Genomic DNA, 26,173 nt, shown 5'->3' with positions numbered 1-26,173 from the left:
CAGTCAGAAAAGAAACCCAGACGAAATACTAAAAATTAAATGCTATGTGTATGAGACTTCTGTCCAGGTTGCTGCAGCTCCACATCTTAATCTCATGTAGTCTAACTGGACGTTTTGCCCGCTGAGTGTGGAGTCTGGAGCAACTTTATTGGGTTTCCTGTTTTATAATCTGATTCTCTTTGTAAGCTACACTGGCAGTTTTAGTTCTGGTCAGCACAGAGTTAGTGGGGTGAGGCTTGGAAGAAGGTTCTGGCTTGCTATTGCATCTAGTCTCACTTAATATTAGTTGTCAGTTAATTTTTCTTACAGTTCTTGCTTGACCCTATATGCTTACAATGTGTGTGTCCAAATGCTTAACTGGCTTGAGAGGTTATAGCTGCACCTTGTGGCCTTGGCCATCAGAGGGCACCGCGAGAGTGCCGAATGGGGTAATGATGGAAAATCGTGCCTGAAATGCAGCCTTTCTGTGGAGCAATGGTATTCCTTTAAGGAGGAGATGAAAACATGGGATTAAGTTCTTAATTCTAAAGGAAAATGTGTTGTATTTGGTCTAATGCAGAATGTACATAAATGAGGTTGATTTTATTCTCTTGGTGTACACCAAATGCAAATAAGCTTCTCACTAAATGTCATTAATTTTTAGTTCTGTGATTAATTTCCCTTTATCTGTCAGTATGAACAGATAAGCAAAAGTTAAGAAATGATCAACATTTAAAAGTTCTGATGATATCTTAACAGTAGCCACATGAACCTGCTTGCATATGTCATTCACAGTTACTGTGCTTTTATGTATTTGTGATGTGTAGCTCATTCTGGTTTTTAATCTGGTATAGCAGATACCACATGGTGCATTCAAAGTTTTCAGTGTCTGAGGTAATATTATGTTTTGTCCATGATGTTATGACTATATAGGTTAATCTTTGAGTCGTTAGACTTCATTCCATGAGGTTTAGCATCCCTAAACCAAGTGTCTCACCATAAACGAGCAATTATGTTTTTCTCTTATTTATTGTCAAGACTGCTTAGCATTGATTTTATGTGCAATTCCTGTTCTTATTTTCTCTTCTAAGTGTCTTAGTTAATTTTGTTCCTAATGTCATTGCGTTCTTATTAAATGGGCACTTCTTGTTCCTTTTTTAAAAAATAATCTACATTAAAAGCTTTGTATCATTTTTAGAAGATCAGTGATTCTTTCTCTCATAATATTTTTTTGCTAACTAATGCTGATCTTGGAAAAAAATGCTTTTTGCAATTATCCATAAAACGGAAAAGTGTGTTGTTGATCAAATAGCTACTAATTTGTTTCAAAAACTCTGCCTCTGTTTTCATGTCTTTTCAGCTTTCTAAATTTATTTACTTGGGCATTTTCCTTCAGCATCCTTTTAGGTTCCCTCAAGTCTTCCGTAACCTGAAATACTGCAGATGTATCATCATCAGTGGACATCTGGCTGTGAGAGTCATCCTGTGTTTAGAGCTTTGGTCTTGGTCTTGACGTAGTTACGTTCGTCACACCTAACCTTAATCTGATGAGTATTCTAGACATTCTGTTAATGGTTTAAAATCTGTGTGTGTTTGGTGTTGCCTGCAAATGTAGCTTACTGGATCTCTGCAGGTACCATTTTTCCAATAGGATATTTAGAGGCATGTCCTGCATTTGATACTGTATGAAGAGGACAGACTATTCCTTATCCTCTGGAGTCACAGTGATACTGTTTCCAGTCCCAGTTTTTTATTTTTGTCAGCTCAGCTATGAAATTGCATGTCAGGTTTCTTATAGAAAAGACATATTTCAGGTTTTAGCTAATACCACAAGGTTATGCCTAAAGCTTTTAAAGGAGAATATGTAACGTTCATACCTCCAGTTCTGAGCCGTTTGGGTTTTTTCACTGACCTGACTTCCACAGACCCGTGTCTTCAACGTGTCATGGAGGAAGGTGGAAAGGATCTTACATGGTCTTCAGTTTTAACTGTATTATACTGGGTCATGCTGGCAATGGGGAAGTTTTATTAGAGCTTGGCATAGCCTCAAGCTCTATGTTTAATTGAAGAGAAAAAAAAAAAAAATTACAGATCTTGCTCCTTCTCTGGATGTCTCAAGACAAGATTTCTCTGGACATGCTTTACTTTCTCACACTGATTTTGGTTTTGGTATTTTGATGGAGCAAGAATCCTCATTACCAAGTGCAAATCCATCCACATCTTTCAGAACCAGCAAGAGGTGTTCATGCATCCTTCTCATACCTGTCAGCTACATGTTTCCTTGCAGATAAGTCTGGAGATGGGTCTTGTATGGCCTCATCTTTTAATGTAGAACAGAGCAAACTCTTGACAAGAAGCTCAACAGTCATGGGTCACTTCAAGTCACGAATGTGGCCAAGCCAGTGGAAGTTGTCTTCTAGCAAGCCTTGTCACTTGAACACATTGCAATCAATACCGCAAACGTATCTATTCATTTCAAGTGTCCTTAATGCCCTGATGACCCTCAACTTCATTTTTTTGTGTGGTGTGTGGTTTTTTTTTTTTTTTAGAGAGTTCAGTATTCAGTATATGGAAGTACATACTTGTATGCAACCATATGTTTCAGTGTTCAGAATGATTGCATACTGATATGGTCACCATTCCTTGGTCTGATACCTGGACACACATGCAAGAATATGATGTAACTATCTCTATGTAGTACTTAAGAACCATGTTAGGAATTTTATTTGAATTCACTTAATTTTCGTTTATTTGACTTTTCTGTTAACCTTCCCTTGTTCAATCACTTCATATAACTTCCATGTTTCCTTAGCAGCAGGCATAGGAGAAAATCCAAGGTGCCAGATTATTTGTTGTGGTGGCCTTCCTCATCCTCAGTTTTCCAAGTCGTTGCTGCAGTCAGAGTTTGATGTCCTTCATCTTTAACTAAGCCGTCTGCTCTCCTAAATATTCTTATCACCTTCTCTAGATCTATTAGTGAAACCAGGTCTTTTTTTTTTCTTTCATTGGGCCAATAGTAAGATTTGGAATCAGCTTACCCAAGGCAGTTTACAAATAAAGTGTTAATATTACAAAGTTATTTCCCATAGGCTTGTGTTCTATTTGAATTCTGGCTGTTGTGAGATCTATCTTATGGTGTGTTGTGTGTTCCCTGCCTGGCAAAAAATCCAATTCTGCAGCAAGCTTAAAAAAACAGAACACAACTCTATTCCAGAGGTCGACAACAAAAATAAATAAATAAATGAACTACACTGCTTACTCTTGGTAGAGCCAGAGCTTTAAAAAAAAAGTTATACTTAGGTGGTAACTGCAGCTTACTGCAGAGATAACAGAATTTGCTACATTTGGCTCTGTTACCTTCAGCTCAATATCTGTGTTATGTCATGCTGTGACTGGTAACTCTGAAAAGTGGATGAAAGTAGTAACAGATTCAATTCCATACTAACGTAATGATTTTATCGTTAGGGTCTGAGGTGGTGTCTCTAGTGAAGGCTGTGCGTGTCTTGCACACATGGAGGCAAGTACGTTCTGTACATGATTCTACATATTACGGTTTTATTGCATGTGAACTTGATTATAGCGCAAACATAGTTCAGATTTGCTTCTAATTCAGCTCAGATTTCCCTGATTTAAATGGCAATATAAATTCAGGTTGTCTCACACATCAGGAACGGGCTGAAACCCTGTTACTGCTGATGTTCTAGCTGGTAAACCAGTGAAGAAGTAGAGGCTTGAGTAACAAAATACATGAGTTTGGAATGTGTTTATCTGCTTCTGCAGTTGTCTGCTCTTGTGGCAAGATAAAGTGATAAAATAGCCTTGAAAACTATTTGACACATTTTCTGACATAACTTGTCTGTAAGCAGCACTTCTTACATAGCTCAGTTTTGCTGTTTTCTTCCTGTAACAATTTTTCCTCCTGCACTTTGCAACAGTCTTTTTCAAAGTAATAAAATTAATAAAAGTAGTAGTACTTCCTCAGTAGTAGAGATATGACTTTATAAATCGTAGCCATAAGATGTCAGTGATACCTTAGTGATAAAAGTTGCCTTCCCTGTGTTTTTCAGTTAGCTACTTGCATTAATAAGCCTTGTTTGTGAATTCTGAGTCAGAATAGCAGTGTGCTGTATATATTTGTGTACTGACTGAATTGAAAATATGGTTTAATCAACTCTGTTATGATCCAGTTATGCAGCATTAGATTAGAAGGCCCCACAGAGGGCATCTGTTTAGAAACAGGCATATGTTTCTAAAAAACAGATAGCTGAAGGTACTTTGAGCACTTGAAAGGATTCTTTTCATGCCTCTTGCTGACTATAGACCCATGCAAGTCTTTATTGAAGAAGGGCAGTGTCAGGTGTGCTTAGTTAATTATTTGTTATTAGAAAGATAAATTTTATTTATCTGCAAGATGAAGTGAAAGGTATACAGAGTGATTGTAAACCAACCCCAGAACTGCATTGTATGAGTTAAAGCAAAGGTATTCTAAATTTTGCAGGCTAGTCCTAATAAACTATAGATTTTTTAAATTTTTGCTTACCAAAAAAGTTAATCACTATTTTTTGATGCACCTTACATGCATTTAAATGCTTGTAATCGCTAACTAAAAGAATACTATAAATTATATATATTTTAAATGTGTATGTTTAGGCAGTTTTTATTATCTAAAACTTGAATCAGAAGAATATGTTAATTTAGGAAGATGAAACAGATCTGTCCAGTGTAGTCACTGAATTTACTATTAATTTAATTAAAGTTGAGGATATGTATCACTGAGTCAGATTCATTTAGTGTTTGAATAGTGAAGTTCTGAATGTGTTGTTCCTAAACCAAGATTTGCCTCACTAAGGAATAAGGTGAGTGGTGAGAATGGTTTAAATTACTGTTCACTTGTTATACCTTTTCAAGTTAGGTACCTATCAGTCCTGAGCACTTTTCTCAAAAAGGTGAGAACTTACCCAGTATATCAACTAAATAATTAAAAATTCTCTGGAACACATGAGGAAGATTAAAAGCACAAACAGGTTGTCTCACAGGTTCATAAGTTTTTGGTAAAGATTCCAGTTTCTTGTGAGCATAGTAGGCTGTCATGTAAAGCTCTTTTTTTTGGGGTAGTTTTGTTTTTGTTTTGGGTGAGGGTTTCTTGTCTGGTTGCTTTTTTTTTTTTTTTTGGGGGGGGGGAGCTGTGTTTCTTAAGCGTACTTGGTTTAACCATTAGGGCTGTGAAAAACAGTTGCATTTTTATTGAAAACAGATGTGGGAATTAGCAGATTCTTGTTTCTGAGCATTTGGTAATATGCGAAAATTAAACATGCTATTTGAAACATCTTTACTGTATTTTAATTTAAAAAGAACTTTGGATGTCTTACTGATCAGTTACTAGGTTTTTGAAATGCAATATTTGCGTTAGACAATGATGTTTTCTGGTTAATATATTGGAGTTTTAAAAATTTTTGTTGTCTCTAGGCTTGACTGATTAGTTTGTGTAACTTGTGTTTTAACACCTGTGTGTTTCTACTCAGAAGCCCTGATGGAATTCTATGACTTTCCTTGCTTGTTTTGCTGCTTTTGATCTCTCTGTTGTTTGGTGCAAGGTTGGCATGTCTTACTATCCAGTTGTATTACCTTGTTCTTGAAAGATCTTGATCCAGCAGGAGTTTAGTTTACTCTGTTGAAAAGTGCTTTAGAGATTGCCAGCTCAAGAGCAAACAAATGCTCCTACAACATCACTTTGTGCTGAAAATAAAGGGGGACTGAGTTCTAACCCTGGACTTCTGGGAACTGAACTTTGATATTCGCAACTTAAATTTGGGAAGATGATCTGCTCTGTGTTTCTGCTAGTGGCTCAGGAGAGGAGGTGCATTTATATCGCCTACAGGATGCTTACTTTCACATTGCGTGCTCCACTGTGATCTCCTAAATGCGCTTGGTGAAGACTGTTATCCTTGTCTTTATCCGAATTTCAAACTGTCTGAGGCAAACTAAGTTACTAGTAACCTGTGTTCGTTCAGGTATACATTCCATATGTACATTACCTTCTTCATCTGGAGTACTTTACAGATGCATCATTTGGTGAAGAACAACTGAAACGGCAGTGGGTGGCAGGATAGAGCTGGAGCGCCTCTTTCTGAAAGGAAAAGGTACTGGGCCTTACATGGCAGAAAACTACCTCTTGCTAAGTGATACAAAAGAGCTGCACATCTTTAATACTACTTCACTGGTAGTAAGGTTTTTGTACTTTGTGTTTATATATAGGTTATTTCATTAAAGAATATAGTAAAAGATAAATTAATTGGTAAAGCAGTAAAAAAAAAGTACAAATAAAAAAGCTTGCATGACAGCATACTGTTAATATGCTTTTTTGAGCACATAGTTAAAACATTTAAATTTATTAAATAAAACACTGCACATTGATTTTGATTTACTGTCTTCATTTCCCGTTCACCCTGCACCACTTGGCAGGGTTGGGTAAAGAAATTGGGAGTACAGTAAAGTTGAGCCTGGGAAGAAGAGGGGGTTCGCAGAAAGGTGATGTTTTGGGTTTTGTCTTTGTTTCTCACCAGCCAGATCTATTTTAATTGTCAAGACATTAAATAGCTTTTCCCCAAGTTGGGTCTGTTTTGCCTGCTACAGTAATTGGTAAGTGACCCAGAGCTTTTCGATCTGTTTTCTCCCACTGTCCTGTTGAGGAGGGGGAGTATGTGAATACATACTTGGGTAGCCAATGTCCACCTACCAAACTATTTTAGGATTTGTATTTTATGACCTGCTCACACATTCTGTGAAGAATACAGAGTCATATCAAACAAATTGTTTCTTCTTGTCAAGCTGTGACTGGAGCCATGGATTCTGAGCAGGGCACTCCAGCTGGTCAAGGGGTTCAGGTCTTGGCTGGCAGCCTGACTTCTGTGCATAGTGCTTCTCCCTTGGGCTCAGCGTTTGCAGTGTTGGATGTTCATGGATGCATCACCTCCTCTTACCCAGGACTATTATTTTTCACTTATTTATTGTTTTCCAATTTAGACACTTGGCATAAGCTGTCAGTGGCCTGGTTGGTGATGTTACCTCTTCGACCTCTGTAGCTAAAGCCCACTTGCTTTTGTTACCTGGGATGCTATCATTGTTTGTCTTTCGGGCCCAAATGTGTGTAAGAATGTTAAAGCTGTTACGAGTTCATCCATGCTGCTTTGTTTTTGTCCTGTGCATACCTAAACCATTAGAACAAGGCAAATGTAGTCTTTTGGACAAGCTTACACCCCCTAGCAATTATTCCAGTGTATACTGGAATCACCTAAAGAAGTTCGACCTGGACAAATGTAGTTAAAGTCTTATTTCCTGTGTGATACTTCCAAAAAAGGCTTGGACAATATACGGGTGTTTTCATCTGTCGCTTACTAAGGGCATTAGGTACAGAAAGTTTGAAATAAAAAAACCAAAATAAATAAAGAAGTTAGCCTTTTGTGGCATGTGCCCTTCTATTTTGACTTACTGCATTGACCTTAAAGAACAGAGATAATCTTTTAGACAAATAATTTCCCATTAAACTTTGCTTTCTAAAACAGTTGTATATGAGCTGTGGGATGGCTGTGATTGCTCTGGCATTTTATCGGAGCTGTTTTCTGTTTTCTTCTAATCTCTTCCATTGTCTCTTGTACATATTTGAAAACAATTTTATTTTCCCAACCTCAGTAACCTTATTGTCCTTGTCCCAGATGATTTTTCTCCTGCTTGAATATTCTGTATAGGCTTAGTCTTGGTGAGGTTGCAGAAAAGAAGCTAGTTTTCTCATACAAAATGGAGAGTGGCTTTTCACAGTATTTCCAGTAACCATTAGATAAAATGTTGTAAAAAGTGAAATTAAAGTTTGAAAACTGTGCAGATTTGGAGTCTGGGTTTTTATGGTCATAGGGGTGATGGCATATGTTAAGTGTTATAGGAGGTATGCATGGCAGGACTTGTCATCAGTGTGTTTCAGGAACACTGATTTAAAGGGTATTTAAAAAAAAAAGTATCACAACACATCTGGTCACAGTTGAGTGAGAAGATTAGTGGAGCCTTTTTGGTGTCCAAGTGTAATGTCAAACCAATCTGCGAAAGAATTAGTAAGTTGACTGTCATTGATGAGTGATTATTATTGTTTGCTATTGTTCTGTTGATAAACTACCCAGAACAAGACTGATCCTATTTAGATCTAGTCACTTCTTACTTTTAATTGTATATAGACCTTTTTTTTTTTTTTTTTTTTGGTACTTTATTTAACAATGGTTTTGCTGAACTATGTACTTTACATGGTCATCCTCTACACAGGTTATTTTCTGTCATGAGAGCATGCTACAGGTAGTTAGGAGCAGCTTAGATCCTTTAGGGCTTTACAGTTACTCAGCTGCCATGGCAAAACAGATTTGATGCTAACAGTTCAAATGTTCCTTGGCTAATATAAATACTTGAACTAGTAATTACAGCCTCTGATCCTCTGCCAATAGTAATTACATCCTCTATTCCTCTGCCCCAAGGGTGATGAACTGCTGTAATTCAGGAAGAACCAAACTTCTGTCTGTTGCCATCAGACAGACACTTGGCCAATACCCATTGTGTATTTTCATGGCTCCCTGTGGATCATAACCTGTGGTTTGAAGAATGCTAGAATAATACAAAGAAGGATATTTACTCACAGGTATTGCCTAACTCTGTGTTGGTCTTGCTTTAGAAAATGGATACCGGATGTTTTCAAAGGCTAATGCTTGGGGACTATGTACTTCATAAAAACTTTTTTTTTAGTGCCCCTTTTGTTTCAGGATATTAATGTAAAGTAGCTTCTTTCTTGAAATGCAGGGATAATATCTGGTTTGGCACTTCTTTAGGTTGGGTATTCTTCTTTTACACATTCAGCTGGCTTCAAACAGCCACTTATATTTTTCAGTCCTGTATACTTTTGGTTGCTGGATTCCACAGTCTTTTTCAACCCTTGTGCTGCAGTCACTATGTGCATTTATTTGTTCAGTATCTAATTATTTCATTAGTCGTCTTAAAGTAAGTCAGACGCATTAGCTAATGGGAGCAGCTTTCAGACTTTTTTCCAGATGACCAGTAGCCAGAAAAAAATACAGGCTGGTGAGAGTCATGGTCCTAACAGTGCCCTCTGGTATTTTGCTAGTGTCCTGTTCTTGAAATCTGTCCTTGAAGAGTAATAGGTGCACCTCAGTTACTAGTTATTTGTCCTCCATTTGTCTGCTAATCTTTTCAATTTCATTGTTATCTGAGCAGTTTCCTGTAATTATTTTGTTGTTTGAATACTTTAGAATTTAACAAACTGAAAACTCTGAAAATTCTTTTGTAATTGACATATAACACATTTTCCTTATAAATTCTCTGCAGTTCTTTATAGTTTATGTTCTTTTTTGTAGTGTTTTTCTTTCTGAGAGATAATAGTGTCTCTCACCTAATATTTTCCCGCGAAAATTTTAAGGCTTAGTGTCTTTCAGATTATTTTCTCTATCAAATGTGGTGAGATTGGCTAAGATGGGCAAAAGTTATTAATTCTAACACTTAAAGGTGAGTGTAGATAGCAGGATCGCTCTAACCTCATTTTCTCTGGGAAAATTGTGCAAAATAGTTGTCATGGTATTTACTTACCTTTTGATTTTCTAGACCTATGTTGGTTGAAAATGAGTCTGTCTCTGTCAGTGAAACTGTGTTAGTTTTTGTCCAGAGGGGGCATGGAGCCTGAAAGATACAGTGTCTTGACGATACTAGATGTAATGCTTTTCATAGTATTCATCTTTAGGAAAGGGTTGAATTGCCTTCATACTCTAGTTAAGAATGGATTTGCTAGCCTGTGTATAATATTCTGTTAAGGGAGGTCATGCTGTATACTTATCTGTGCAGTTGCCCTTTTTGTTGAAGAGTCATTTGCTTTCAGGTCCAGGGTGCTTTCTCTTAAACATGCATTTGAATCTAGAAGGATTCAAATTAAGATGAATATGTGTATAATGACGATATCACTTTGGATAACTAAAACAGCTGATGTTCATCTTTGTCCTTCTCTGAAGGTCTATTTAGATAAAATTATTAGCAACATGTCCTTGTGGCAAAGAGTTCTAGTGGGGCTGCACTGGGACGAGTGTTGCTGGCATGTCAAGGGAGGTGATTCTTCCCCTCTATTAAGCACTGGTGACACCACACCTGGAGTGTCATGCCAAGTTCTGGGCTCCCCAGTACAAGAGAGAGGGGTGGACATACTGGAGAAAGTCCAGCAAAAGGCCACTAAAATGATGAAGGGACTGGAGCATCTCTGCTGCGGGGAAAGGCTGAGTGGGACTGTTCAACCTGGAGAAGGTATGGCTCAAAAGCATCTTATCAATGTATGTAAGTACCTGAGAGTGACTGAGCACTGGCACAGGTTGCCCAGAGACGTTGTGGAGTATCCCACCTTGGAGATATTCAAAAGCCAGCTGGACGTGGTCCTACTTGAGCAGGGTGGGTCGGACCAGGTGACCTCTGGAGGAGGTTCCTTCCATTGCCTCTGGAGATGTCCTTTCCAGCCTCCACAGTTCTGTGGTTCTGTGACTAGCTAGAAAAGTAGTAGAAAGAGGTGGCAGAGCCAATCCATTTGACTGAGAAACTAAATCTACCATTACTATTATAGCTTATAACTTAATGGTGATTTTTACTTTCTCAGCTTCTGTGTCATGGCTCTAGTGATTCAGGCAGTCTTTAGCAGGTGTGTATGGAGTACAGTATTTACCACTTAACAGCATCCTTGTTTGAGTACAAGATCTCTCTTCTATACCAAATGTATTCAGCAAAAACATCTTGGTGGGATAGCTGATTTTTTTCATGAGTGTGCTCCATGTTCTACATTTCATTACAATACTGTTGCATGCAGGACTAATTTAAAGAAGGCAGAAGAAGTTATTGTCCACAACTTGTACTTTTGCAATGTTCATGTCTCATTGTGTATATCTTTTAAGATCCAAGATCTTGCCAAACTGTGTGGTGAAGCAGTCCTAATACTTGAAGAGCTGTAACTGAGGTTTTGTATCAGTCTGGACTGAGCTGTGCTGTGGTTTCTTTCCATTGTGTTCTCTCCTTTACCTCATCTGTATGTGGACATCTTTCTTACGGTTCTGTAAAATATAGTCATATTGCTATTATTGGTTAGCATCAAGGGGTAAAACACATCTAATTGTTGAACATGGGAAGTGGTCTGACATTCCACATATCTTTATGCAAGCATATCTAGTTAATGGCTATTCAGCATGAAAAAGTAGGACAAAAGACAGGACAAGTAATAAATTAAACACCCAGATACACAGACTCTGAAGAATGGGAGATAATTAAGAAGATACCAAAGACCAAAACTATCAGACTATTGGTTGATAGACCGTTGAAGGAGCAGCTCAAAGCCTTCAGGGAAACAAGATTATCATGTGTCTCATGGAAAAGAGCAAACATTATGGGATATTGAGGGGGGTTGTGGGATTGTTTAGAAGTTATTATGGATCATCTAGCAGAAGAGCCAAAGGCAGGAAAAGGGAGCATAAGAAATCTGCTGATAATTAGGCTTCTGCCCAGTGCCTTGTCACTGCAGTAATAACTTTAATAAGAAAATCTATCTTATTAAACACTATTCCTAATTATTTTCCTGGTTGAGGGTTTTGTCTTTTCCCTATGCCTGTGGTGCTAGTGAACTTCAGTCCAGAGTAACTTCAGCAGTAACTGGTCTGAGAGCCAGAGCCCATAGGTCTGGAGGCAGGATGCTGGAGAGAGCAGAGGGTTTGGGAGTCAGTGGCTGGAGGGGTGGATGTCCAAGCCAGCTTCCAGAGAGAGAGTCAGGGCTTTGAGAGGCAGCCTCTTGACGAGACCACAGTTTGTGTCCAGCTACGAGAGGCTCATGTGCATGAGATCAGCAAACATATGAACAGATCAGACCATTTGCATATTTTGTTTGTGTGTGTGGTGCCTGTTCTTGTGTTCATGGTGTTCTTCTGGTGGCCAGCAGTGTCTGTACAGTGTCTGTGTGTGTATGAGGGGTACATGGTCAGCCTTGCTACTGGCTGGGTCTAGGGTCAGCGGGGGCAGGAGCCTGGCTGTGGTGGGCTGAGAAGGAGAACACCACTGGGCCTGGAAGCCCACTAACTTTGGTTTCATTATAGCAGCTTGCTCTGAGCATTTCTGCTTTTACTTAAAAGCACCAAGCCACAGGCCTTAATACGAGGTCAAATGGAGGTCCCACTGCCATGGTTAAGTTCTAAGGCAACAATATTATGTTTTATAATTAAGTAGGTTTTTTAAGGCTTGGTTTTCTGTTTCATGAACTTCAGTCCTGGGGGAAGTGTTCTTATGTCAGAGTGTTTTTATTCAGAGGTAAAATATTTGTGGTAATTGCGAACTTAAATAATGAACATTTAAGAAAAGGGAATAAAAAAAATCCATGCTGTTTGAGCTGCTAGTGGTTTTCTTTAATGTGAATGTCCTTTTCTGTTTTGGAAGAAAAATATTTAAGCATTAATTCTCACTCATATTTGGGAAATGTCATTGCTGTTGCTGGCAATTGAGAGTTGAGATTAAGTAAAATATTTGAAAATGATGAGAAGGCGGCTGAGATTAATGCTGGTTTTTAGCAGCATGAAATGTGAGCACCTGTCATGTTTTTGGCTCTATTCACTAAAGATAAGAATGTAATCACTGGTAATTGAACATATGGGAAGCTAGGGCTTAAAGCTCTTTCAAAGTGTTTGATTGCAACATTTGATTTTGCTTCTTAAAAAAAAATCAATATTGTAAAAGTATTCCAAATACCTTTTTACTTTTAGAAGATGGATATTTTCTAAGTCTTAGCAACAGAAATATTATTTCCAAGGAGTACCACATGTTGAGAGAATAAAAAACTAAAATTTAAATGCCTTCATTTGAGGTTCGAAAGTGAGAGGTTGGCATCACACAGGCTGTTGTAATAAAATCTTTTCTATGTTTATTGTTACTAAAGATCAAGTATGAATTCTTAAGGATTACTTAAATTTATTTGAAGTTGTATAGAAACTTTCTCAGGGAAGAAAAGTCAGTATATGAAGATCTGACAAGCTCATTAAACAGAGAAAATGCTTTGCAGTAGGGTCCTTTTTCCTTAGATGTGAATGTCTTTACCTTAGTGTGTAGACTAAATAGGAACATAGCCTTGGTCAGTGTCAACTATGGTAAATACTCTTGGTCCCTAACAACAAGTGTTTTTAAGATTTTTGTTTCTTTGAAAGCAACCTAAGACTAAAATTATCTCATTTCTAAAAAGCCCACTTCATTTCATCCTTGTAACTCCTGCAGAAAGTTTTAACAGTCTTGTTAGAATTTTTCTAATTGCTAATCACCAGTAATTTTGAAAATGTGGACTTTTGAGGATGCTTAGAGAGTGGAATTTCTTGTATGGAAAATGGGAATGCTAGTAGTTGTTCAGAAATATTTGGTACTGGAGGTCTATAGTACATATTGTATATTTGGTTTTAAACAACCGTGATTCTTTTTGACCATCTTTGATACTTGGGCAGTTGAGATTAGAAGATTGGTGGAACTCATCTGTTCTCCTGTGGTTTTTCACAGAATCACAGAATGGCTGAGGTTGGAAGGGACCTCTGGAGATCATCTGATCCAGCCTCCCAGATCAAGCAGGGTCACCTAGAGCTGGTTGCCTAGGACTGTCCAGGCAGGTTTTGAATATCTCCAAGGATGGAGACTCCACAACCTCTCTGAGCAGCCTGTGCCAGTGCTCAGTCACCCTCACAAGGAATCGGTGTTTCCTGACGGCCAGACAGCACCTCCTGTTTGTGCCCATTGCCTCTGGTCCTGCCAGTGGGCACCTCAGAGAAGAGCCTGGCTCTGTCCTTTTTGCACCCTCCCTTCCAGTATTGGTATGCATTGGCAAGATCACTCCTGAGCCTGCTGTCCTTCAGGCTGAGCAGTCCCAGCTCTCTCAGCATCTACTCATATGAGAGATGCTTCAGTCCCTCAGTCATCTTAATGGCCCTCTGCTGGTCTCTCTCCAGTATGTACATTTCTCTTGGTACTGGGGAGCCCTGAACAGGACTGAGTAATTAACTCTCAGTAGTAAAATCCTGTTAAGAAAATTAAATATCTTCTCTGAAGTTCTATAAATAGACTGATTGATAATAACTTATTTTTATACAGTGGCAGATGTATTTATTTCTAGTAGTGTCTTCTGAATGGCATAGGGCTTTAGTAATAAAGTTTGTCAAGATTAATAACCACATAACAACTTTTTAACTCAAGATTTTTATGGAGATCTACGTTGTTGAATAGGTGAAGCCCCTTAGTAGTAATGATGACTATAAAAAATGGGATTTTGATGGAGTGGATTGGATGGGTATGTAGATGCTTGTTTCTTCTCTTTGACTGCATATTGTCTTCAGCATTGGAGAAGCTTTGCTGTCATGGTTGTGATTATGGTTGTTCTTAAAGCAGTTTTGGAACATAGCATTAGTGCTAGACTGATGAAGTTTGTGATGGGAGAAACCTACCATGACTTCTGACAGTGACTTTGAGGGTGCTTAATGAATCTTTCATGCTTTCTAGCTGATTGCTCCTTTTGTAGTATTGGCTAGTAACTTCTACCAAATTATGCAGAGATGTTGGTTTCCTTAATTTCCTTCTCAAGAGATGAAGAGGGGGGAAAAACTTCAAAATCATAATGTTAAAACCTTGGGGAAATCACTGCTGTCTGCATGACCTTCTCCCCTTCCAATAATGCTCTGTTGATGCAAGTTAATTAAAGCAGCAATGTATAGTTTAACTGAAGAACAGTTTGCAGGTTACCTTGGAGTACTGAAATCAATATTTAGTCTGTGAACCTGGGAGAAAGACAGTGAAACAGAGAAGCTTCTGTTCATAAATAATGCCAGAAAAAGAAACAAAAGAGCTGCATGCAGCCAAAGAACAGTAAGCAGTATGAAGAGATGAAGAAATATTTGCATGTATCAAAGTTGGTAGTGAAATAAGGTAAATTATTTCATTTTCCAGGCTTGCTGTGAAGGCAAGCATTCGAGGACACTATTTACTTAGTTTTAAAATTAGTAGGTATCTGGAACTAGATAGAAAAAAGACTGAGGACTAACTATATTAAAAGTTGACACAGCTATCGGTAAATGGCAAGTCAGTGGTGAAACAGTTGACAAAATCACCAAAGAACCTTCACAATCATGGGAAGCAGTATTGTTTGGATTGTGCTGACAAGGTAGCTTTCTAAATGGCTACTTCAATGCTCATATAATTAAAGCCTGAAAGATACGTATTGGAAGGAAGATGGAATTGATAATCTGTTTGGGGGGAAAAATATCTAATGAGAATCTTGGTAACTGTCAACTTAAGCGTTATGTTAGAATGCAAAAAAGTACAAGAGATGAGTTCATTTACATACTTTCACCCTAACATGCAAGTGAAATGAGTATATGCATAAGTAATAATAATGCAAAAACCAGCAGCAGTTCACTTACCAATTAAACAAGGTTTAATTATTGAGGATTTTTGCTTTAAAGACTAAATATTAATCTTCAACCCAGATGTTATTTATACCTCAGTGTGAATATGAAAGCTAGACATTTCCAAATGGAAAAAAAGAAATCAATTACTTTCAGAAGCAGATGCCTCAGGAAAACATTAATTACTATTCTGAATGCATTTGACAAATGCTGAGCTAAAATTAGTGGTGTTAGGTTTCTTCAAAGTACTTAAAGTGTTAGGTAAATATCTAGGACATGCTAGCAACAAAGTTTTTCACAACTGTTTTTTCTTCTGCCATGGAAGATTATTTGTCCTTTAACAGCTTGAATTAACTGACTGAATATAAAAAGACATATATAAATATATATATAAAATATCAATAATATTTATAATTTAGAATATATATTTTATAAAACAATTTATATTTATGTATAGCTTTTAAATTTTTAGATGTAACATTTAAGCAACATTCATAATAACTCTTGTGCCCTCTCCTTTAGAGTCCAAAAAAAAGAGAAAATTACAGTGCTAAGACGGTAACTTGAATTCCCTTTTTTTAAAAAAAAAATAACATAGCTGTTTTATTTTTTCCACTTTAAACATAAAAGGCCACTTTGCACTCTCTATTATTGTCTTTGGGCTGGTTCGAGTTGTTATGAAGGGGGGGGTGTGTGTGAGAGAAGAGAGTGGTGCGGGGTTTTATTTAATTGAAAAAAGCCAAACCAAAACAAAACCAAAAAACAAACTGACAAAACCAACTTCAGCCTTATATTGACACCTATATCAACCACTAGAGATTCATGAGGGACATTTTTTCCTTTCCTTTGAAAATGTCAGAGTTGTTACATTTGTGCTAAGAGCCCAGTGATGCCAATCTGTATTATTTATTTCCTTTCTTCCATACATTTGGTGGTGCTGTATGAAAATCATCTAAATGCTTTATGTATTAAGTTATATTGGCCCATTGCAAAAAAAAATTGGTAATGATGAAAACATTTTTGCTTAAATAATTTTGTTAGTTTTGAAAAATATTATCTCCTGTCATACAGATTGTGTGTGAATAGTTCATGTGGAATAAACGGAATATTAATTGTTTGCTTTAGTTTTTATTGAGCATATTTCAGTGTAAATGCTGATGAACTAAATTTTAATGTCTGCGAAAGCCTTGGCAAAAATTACTTATTAATTTTGTAACATACTGTGAAAGGTTAAACCCCAACTTTTTTCAAAAGAAAATTGATCAGCACTAAAATGTCAACTGTCTAGGTACAGCAGCGTGCTGGCATGCAAACACTGTTCTCTTATTTCAGGTTCCCCAGCTGCATAGCATTTGCATTGTGACATTTTGTTACAGCATTAGCCAGATAGCTGATGTTTCAAAATCAATCAGTTTTTGTTGGTATGAGGCAGCCTGCAACTTAGTTGGACATTTCTCTGAAATGTAATTAAATTGAATTCTTGGGTTCTGCCAATATCTGCATCTTGTGACTACTTAGTGGTGGCTGCAAAGTCATACAGTTTTGAAGACCATCTGAGGTTGTCTTTCTGAAATATCTTAAAAAGAAAAAAGGCAAAAGAAAGCAATATTAAAACTTTCTCAGAAAGACAAAACTTTTCTAGACATTGTATTTTAAATTTAAGTCAAGTATTTTGATGCCTGGTGCATTAAAATGCAAGACAGAAAAATCGGCTGCCTTACTGGAGAGTTCATATCCTTTAAAACTACTTTTTATGGAATTGCTAGCTAAAATTCGGGTTTTGTTGGAAATGAAGTTGGTTTAAAGTTTTAGAATGACTACTCATCAACAATATCAGAGAGAAATGTATGAAGAAGCCTTTTGTGGCTATTACTTCCTCCATTTAGGCTGTATTCTGGAATAAAAGGTACATTGAAACTAGTGGTCATTTCTGAAGACAATCAGATTGCAGTGGGAAAAAGATTTTACCTGAGCTATTTATGTTTGTAATGTCAGTGTAGAGTCTCTTTTTAACTAAAAGCATGGTCTTGATTGTATGCATTGAGAAACACTTGTAGTGGGCCTCAGTAAAAGGGGAACTGAGACTTAAAGGCCTGTTATTTACTGTAATCATAGTGGGTATGTGCATGGCTCCTGTTGATCCTAAATACTATAAATATGTAAAGAGTACTTTGATGCGTGTAGCGTATCTATAATAATATAGTGAAAGTTATGACACAGTCCTTAAATAAATAAACTAAGATGTTTCTGCAGCATTATTTTTAACCCGTTCTGTATTTTAAAATGGGGGTGAGGCGAGGAAAGCCTCTCATGCTTTTGTAGCATCTCCTGGAGATAGTTTTTTTTTTTTTGATCAAGCAGGGACTTCAGAAGGATAGTTAATCTAGATAGACTAGGGATAAGGAGAAAAATCCTGAATTAAGGTAAAAACTTTCACAAGAAACATCTTACTGTCCTCTCTCATTTTTCAGGTATCCCCAGTGAGAGGGGAGAGCTGGGATCTGTGTTTCTAACTCTCAGATATGTCGTGGCTGCTCTGCCGTCAATAAAAAAATATGCGTGTGTGTAAGCTTGGATTTATGAAGGAAGAATTTCTTGGGGGGGAAAAAAGCAATGTAACTTTTCAGGGACTGAGCATTCTTTGAGATACATTCACAGTGCAGTCACCCTCCCTTTTAAATACAAGTCCCATACCATATAATCCTGATTTTAAAAGAACTGAGGAGGCAAAAGCATACTAAGCCTGGTTGTACAGTGTTTGTTAAAATATGGAAGAAATAGCATGAATGCCAGCACAGGTAGTTTTAGGTTATTAAAAAAAGAAAAATTTGGCTTGACAGATTTTGTAGAGGCAGATCACAGGCTGTGGATGTTCATGTGGACAGCATGCCTTCAGACACTCTCTGTTGTTCTAGGAGTACTTACCAACTGCTAAGAAAGTACTGCTGGTAATAATTTCCATTTTAGGTTCTCTAATGCACACTCCTAAAGGAACTTTTTTTTCGCTTGAAAATTGTAGAAAGAGCCTGAAGTAATTCAGTAGCCTGCCTCAGCTAAAAGTAACCTTTGCCACAAAACCGTTCTTTCTGTGCTTTCCTCCTAAGCCTTCCATGTAATTTTTCTCAATGACATGCAGCTTAATGTGATTTTTTTTTAAAAAAGTATTCATCAAATGATCTGACAGCTTATTAAAATATTCTTGTGCAATACAGCTAATTAGGACATCTCATTTAGAAAAACTCTTTGTGCAATTAAAATTCCCTTATCTTTTTTTTCACAGAAAAATACTTAACAGATAGCTTTCACATGATAACCTCAAAATCAAGAACTTCACGCAATCCTAAAAAGAGACAAGTTAATTGAGCCATGATAATTTTGTTCTTAATTGCCATATGTAAAAGTGTCATTGCCTTCCTGATAGCATGTGGAGCTGCTACTTAACTTCAGGCTTTGTGTTAACTTTTTTTAATGTTTATAGTAAATCTTTGATAACTTGCAATTTCATGTACTCGTTTCATGTTTGGATGAGGGGGAGAAAAATAGACCAATTCTTAGACATCGACCTATTGTAAGTTGCCATCCTTTTAACTTCTTTATTACTTGAAGTACCACTGCCAAATTTTAAATAATTCTAATGTGCGTGTAGTTTTCCAGTCATCGCATACTTTCTGCATTCTCAGATTGTTACCTTCTTCATGCAAATAAACAGGACATTTTCATATGGCCACAAATGCAGTGTAGTGAACAATAGAGATGTGATTGTTGCATAGGGCTCAACAGAAAAGAAGAACTCAGCTTCTTTTACTTGTACAAGATTGCATAAAAAAGTTACTGAATTTTGTCAAAATTTCAAAAATCTTCCTTTGGGAAATTCTAGTTACTTCAAATACGTAAATATTTTGGTTTGATTTTTTTCCCTCCAATGCTTCTGCCTATTTTTTGTTGTTGTTTATTTGTGGTGGTCTTTTTGTTTGTTTGCTTGTTTTTTTTTTACTGTTGGCAGTCTGAATTGCAGCAAACACAGTTGGTGACTATAGTACTAAAGCTGGTATGAAGTTGGACCGATGTTGTCGTCTCAGATTTCAGTTTATTCATTCCCTTTCCTCATATTGTTAAGTATTCTTCCTCTCTCAATTTTAAATGGTGTGTGGTATCGATAACATGGTGCTTAATTTGCTTTAATGATCTACGTCACCCCAGCTTCCACTATCTCATCTCAGCACCAAGGAATCTGCGTTTTCTCTCTGTGGCTCACTCTGCCCACTCCTCTGATCATCCTGGCCTTGGGACGGGAAATATCTTGTCTGCAGTGTTGTATGTTCTCTGTAAATTAAACTGCTTCACCATGATTAGAGTTTGGAGCTATGCTCCTTACTTGACAACATTTTGATGTCTTTCATGTATCTAAAATATCAAATAGCATGGTTTTGCTTTTTTTCTTTTCTGGTAGGATGATCTTTGTGTTGAGTACCATGAAGGCAAGGCTGTGCTTGCAGGAATTTGTCTGAATTTCATTTCAGAGTCATTGGAGGAAGTCTTCAGAATCTCAGTTTGGATTCTGTAATTGAGATTATCTTTTTCTTTTAGAAAAATACTGTTGAAAAAGGACATAAAATTCTTAGCTGTTTGAAAACACTAGCATTGATTTTCCACAACCTTTGTAAAAGCTAATTTTATTTTAAGTGTGGATCAGTTAGAAAAAATAGAGTTGTGAGGAAAGACTTTATACATTAAAATTTTTCCTTTTCCTTTAACTTACCTGGATTATAAAAATGAAGTGTGCTCTTCCAATTAACATTTTGCAAATATTTTGATGGGCTCTACTCAACTGCATTGAGGTCTCCTCAACACTGTTTAAGGAAAACTATCCTTAGTTTTAGAAAGAACTGAACAGTGTCATGAGTATCCCACATCTTCCTGAAATAATCATTAGAACTAACCTAACAAAGTTTTTGTTGTGAGAGTTGAAAGGTGTATGAACATATCTTCTAGAGAGCATATTCTGTAGAAAGCTTTATCTTGCCCTTCCAGGCAACATAATGGAGGAAATTTGGCATTCATTTTGCTCCTAAAATTTGCAGATTCCACAATCCTTGGTGAAACACAAGACAGTAAGAAAAAAAAATAAGAAAAATATTTGCCATGGGGATTGTCCTGTGATTTCAAGGGATTATGTTTTTTTCCCCTTTAATGGTGGTTCCCGAAACAGCCAGCATAGGCCACTTGTTCCATATTCTTTCGTTGCAACATCAAGAAAAAACTTGGTTAAACACCAAGATTGCTAGTTCTTGGTTCTACCTCAATTCCTGAAAGTCTCCCAAATCAGTTTTAAAACAGAGTTTCTGTTCATTGATAATGTTTATGTAACAACGTAGTTTAGTGTATATATACCTTTGTCAATATCAGTACTTTCGCAGATTTTGAATTTTATTGGTTTTTGCTTCTTACACCACTGTCCAGTTCAACTTTCAGAAACATCATCATCTTGTAAATGCATTGTTCATAACGAGGAAAAAATTTTTTTTCTAATGAAATGTAAAGTACTGTATAGAGAAAAATAGTGTATGCTTGCCTCATGTAAAAATATGCATATGTATGTGAGTGTGCACGCAAATATTGTTTTCTGTTATCAGTTAAGTTATTAATAGAAAGAGAAGCAGATGGTATTGTTTCAGATAATTCAGGCTCTGTTCTGATTTTAGCCAAGTGGAATAACTTGGATGATATTTAGAGGGCTTCTAGGTTCCCTTCAGAAATAATTTTTGGTTTTCTGACTGTGTTTAAAACAAAATTGGAAGGTTACTTTATAGAGGACATGAATATAGAACAATACATGTATTTGCCTTTAATAGTCAGTGGTAAGAAAATTAATTTTTTATGAAAAGAAACTTCTGAATAAATAGAGAGCTTACTGAATTTTTAGTATACTGTATGCATCTCAGTGTAGCTCCATAAAAGAAGGAAATGTGGTTAATGCTTTAATGCCAAGATACCAGCCTTTTTTTTTTTTAAAGATGAATGGATTGCTGAGACTGCTTGATTTACCTTTACTGCAGCAGTCAGATCGGATGAGTGCACCTGAGACTGGGAAGAGCTGCGGTTTGAATCAGTGATTGCTGCAGACCAGGACTGGCTTAACAGCTGAAATGGCCTGTTCCTCCTTCCCCGCTGTCCTTCTGTTTAGTAGCTTCAACTTTCACTTGACAGACTAGCTGTTTTGAACCTCCTGTCATTTGGCTGGTGGTTGGTATTGCCGGCTTGAGGCACGAGTTTAAAATTTGGCCTCAGTCTGACTTCTGCCTAGCAGCAAAGGTTATGAAATGGATGTGATGGATTGCTGACTTTTAGGAAGATATTAAACTCCTCCATATTCACACAGTCTATGAGCCGGTGGAGTTTGGCATAGAGTTTCTCATGATTACAAATAAACCCTCTGTACCCAAATGCTGAGCGCAGCTTTTTCCAGGGTATATTTATTTGTGGGTTTTAAATAGAAGTTGCAGCCTGCTAGTTAGTCCTGCTTCAGTGCTTGCCTGTACTTGTGTGTTGGAACCAGCAAGGTTAAGCTGCACTGTTGGGTTTTTATGGTTTTTTTAATAAGATTTTTAAGGAATATGTATAACTATACATGCTATTTTAAGTTACCTGTGAAATACTTAAGAACTTGATAGTGATTTATACAAAGTGAAATATGCTGAAATTTTAAATTCATACGAAGATAGTTTTCAAAATACAGCCTAACTTGGCAGCGATAGACTCATGAAATGTATTTTACATTAAATATTTTATAGTAGATATATGTCAGCGGTATTGGAACTGCTATGCTTGTAACGTTTATAGGTGAAGCTAGACACCTACATACTGATATTAAGCAAATTTAATACATATATTTTTCCAATTATTTTAGTTAATACACCAGTTAACTAGTATTCTCCATTAGTGTGACATGTACTTGTTGATTTATAGACTACTAGGTTTATTTTCTTCAGAAAAAGTTTATTGTTTTAACCTGTCATATGAAAGTGTTACAAGAAAAAAGTATGTATTTAGTTTAGAACAGTCAAATTACAAAATACAGGTTATGCCCATTTAAGAAAAACCGCTGTACACAGAGGCGTGTCTATATAAGAGTGCTAAATACAGTGTGACATGTTCTATACAAATGTAAATGCTATATAATAAGGGTTAATGGACTGTATTTACGTTATGTGGTTGCTGGAAGGCTGTCTAGGTAAAGTATGACTTCTAGTTCAAATATGTTTGGAAAAAAGTATACCACTTTCTATGATGTCTTGCTATTCAATTCAAATAACATTGCGATTTTAGAAAAAATATTTTTCACTGTTTGTTAACTTGTAAATATTTCTGCTAACTTCAGATTCTGGAAGGTTGTGCTTCGTAACTTTTAATAGGAGAAAATATGTCTTTTCCAATGTTGTGTAAAGTTGTAGCAACGCAGGGTGATTTCTTACATTGTTCCTGCTTTGCGCTATCAATTTTTTTGAAGCTAATATTTTACTAATTGAACTTCTGTTTTCTTGTAGCTGACAGCACGATCGCTGCCTTCCATACAGTCTGATGAGAGACTACAACCTCTACTTAATCATCTCAGGTATCGTGAACTGAAAGCATGAGTGTATTTTTTTATACAGATTAAAATAATTGTATTAGTAGGATGTTTTAGTTATAATTTTTTTTTCAGACACCTCATCTGTTTAATTGTTCTTGACTGGGGAAAAAAGAACCCTGAAAGTATCCCTTCAACTTAACAAAAGCTTTATAAATTACATGAAACATAATTTATAGAGCTGGTATTTCTTCCAAGTAGCAAGAAAATATTTGTAGCTTTTAGAAAAACTGGGTTTTTTTAGTAGTAAAGGCAAGGGTGGAAAGGTGGTAAGTTTCTTTATGAACAAAACAGGTTCCAAATTACACTGCTCAGAGTATGGACCTTCCTTGTTGCAAATATTTTATCCTCTATGATCTTTCTGGAAGATTTCTCTGTCACTGTCATTGACAAATGGAGTCCTGATTTTCTTCTTTTAATGGACCTAAAGAGAGAGCTGAAAACATGGAGTGTTAAGAGTGCTCTACAACACAGTTGAAATAGCGTACCTCTCTTGGTAATATACAGTATATAGAAGCTTTCTACTTTCTTTGAATGTGTTTGAATGGGGATGAAGAGGAAGAAAAAATACTTTTCTGATGTTCTTCATGTTAAGTCTAGATTTGGTCTCTTTCTTATACGTGTGATTGCTTTTTACCACTTTATATTGTTTGGGAGTTTTCTTACTACGGAAGTATGAAGGACGAGAAAGGCCATACAATTAGAGGGAGAGATGCATTGGCTTAGAATCATTGAATAATTTATGTTGAAGTGAACCTCTGGAGATCATTTAATCTAGCCCCTGCTCAATGCAGATCCGGTTGCTCAGGTATTTATTCAGTTGAATTTTTAATATCTCTCTAAGGGTAGAAATTTACTTAAATATTGAATGTCAGTAATGAAAGCTCTGTTTTTGAACACATACAGCTTTGCATTAAGATCACTGAAATGATGTTGGATGAATTAAAAATGGAAGTGGTGAGGCTCTTATCGTGACAGCACTGCACTGGAATTAGGACGCAGATCTAGTTAGCATGCTCTTTATTTCCTGTAGTGCTCAAGGTATCTATACCCAAAACCTGACATTTTATTTTGATTTTAAAAAAAAAAAAAGTCTTCTAATTTTTGTTACATAGGAATGGTTTCATGTTTTATTGCTTTTAGAGTAAATCAGAATAGGAAAAATAACTTTTCGTTTCTGCTTATTTACACATGGTTGAACTTTGTTCAAGAGCGATGGATGAAAAAAAAATAGTGCAGTGTAACTGTTATGTAGCTGGTTAGGGGATACTTCTGGATGCCAATAACATTCCATGTTTTTATTACCATACATCTTTCTGGGATTTTAAAAAATACACCTCAGTGGTATATCTTTCTGCGTTTGAAGCTAAAGAACAATTAGGTTAGCTTTTTATAAATTGTGTTCTCTAGGAGTAATTACTGTGGTAAATTTGAAATTTCTTTTGATATATGCTATGCATCTATGTAAGTGGAACAGCCTTCAGTATCACAGCAATCACAGTGCTCTCTGCACTTTTTTTTTTTTTTTTAAATATGGGAAGAAGAAAGGGTGCAAAAAAGGCAGTTTAACATCAGCTACTTTAATAGGGACAGTGTATCCTACGTTTATGCAAAAAGCTATTTTTTGCACATTCTTATGTTAACTTGGGTATGTTTAACAACTGGTAAGTTACTTCCATTTTGCTTTTGCAAAAATGTAGGAGCTGTTGCCAGTACATTTTGTCACCAATTGAAAAAACTACACAAATGCTTCGGAGTTGACTTTTTGGAAGTTCCTTTAAAATAGACAAAATACGTCAAACCTTAGAACTTGTAAACAAGCTCTGGCAGTGAACAGACAGATGACCAAACAGGTGGTCTTGGTTGTCTTATTTCTGCGAATTTGTGATTCATTTTTGCTTCATCTTGCTCGTAAGAAATGAGAATATTTGTTAGTTGTAGGCTTTCCTCTACCTTCGTTGTGTGAATTTGTACAGCAGGATTTTATTTCTGGCGTGTGTCAATAGAGCTTTATTAGGGAAACAGAAGCTTCGATAGGAACGTATGAAAAGAGCATACAGTTAGAGGTTACAGAGCATACAGTTAGAGGTTACAGAGCATTGATTGTTAATGCCCCACACATTTTTTGGCAGCTATTAATATCTGCTTGTGATTTAAAATTAGCTAGTCCTCAGAAAAGGTCATTTTACTGTGGGTTATGTCTGCATAGATATTTTAACTCATGTCCATTTTTAAAATGTACATAACATCTATTTTGTAATTGGACTGTCTATTTTGTAATTGGACTGTTTTGGACTGAATACATATTTTATCTGTGACTTAGGTCCTCTTTTTGTCCTATTCTGTTTCATTGGTGCTTTCTAATATTAATTGTACTAGATCAAAAAAAAAAGAACTGAATCTTTTTAGTTAAAATGTTAAAATATTTGATGCAAGGTTGTGCTTAGGGATTTCACATGCTCACAGTAGGCTACAAGATTTAAATTATTTAAATTGCTAAAACTTTAGCAATTTAATAGAAATGGAAACTGTGTCTAAATGCATGAGAAGAACAGCTCTACAACTCCTGCTTTCGGAGGAGTTTATATGGGTGCTATAATGAAATTAAAGGGTTGTAACACTCTAATGTTTAAAATCTTCGGCAGGAATAATTTCAAAGATAGACAAAAACTGTCCTGTGTAATCCCATCAAACTACCATAGGACTGTGCCTGTACATGAGTTGTAAGGAGAAGCTGAGTTGCCTTTGTTTAGTCTGGTGATGAGGAGGCTTAGGGATGATCAAATAGCAGCCTACAACTGTTTGAAGGGTAAACATCACAGTATTGGAATTCTTGCTGGTGCCAGAGGATATAACAAATGACAGTGGCCACGCATAGCAGCTTGGGAGGTTCAGATCAGACATTAGGAAAAATGCCTCTGCTGGAATGATAGGTGCATCAGATTGCCCAGACATGTGGAATCTTGGTTCATGGAGATTTGTAGGACACAGCTAGAAAAAGCCATGTCTCACCTGACTAGTGTTGGCAGTAGTCCCAGCTGAAGTGGGGTGTGGGACTAAATGGTCTTCTAACATCCTTTAC

At 36.6% G+C, this 26,173-nt stretch overlaps 1 protein-coding gene across 1 annotated transcript in view; it reads left to right on the top strand.

The window, feature by feature from the left end:
• The window catches only part of PRIM2 (DNA primase subunit 2), a 118,608-nt gene that overhangs the window by 40,603 nt on the left and 51,832 nt on the right, over window positions 1-26,173 (top strand). Inside the window, exon 7 of the mRNA XM_086461501.1 lies at window positions 23,009-23,076. Coding sequence (XP_086317627.1) covers window positions 23,009-23,076 — 68 coding nt within the window. The remainder of the gene's footprint in view (window positions 1-23,008; window positions 23,077-26,173) is intronic.

This window comes from Leptosomus discolor, chromosome 2, assembly GCF_034619465.1.
Source record: "Leptosomus discolor isolate bLepDis1 chromosome 2, bLepDis1.hap2, whole genome shotgun sequence".
Classification (NCBI taxonomy): domain Eukaryota; kingdom Metazoa; phylum Chordata; class Aves; order Leptosomiformes; family Leptosomidae; genus Leptosomus; species Leptosomus discolor.
This window is presented reverse-complemented; position numbering and strand designations above follow the sequence as displayed.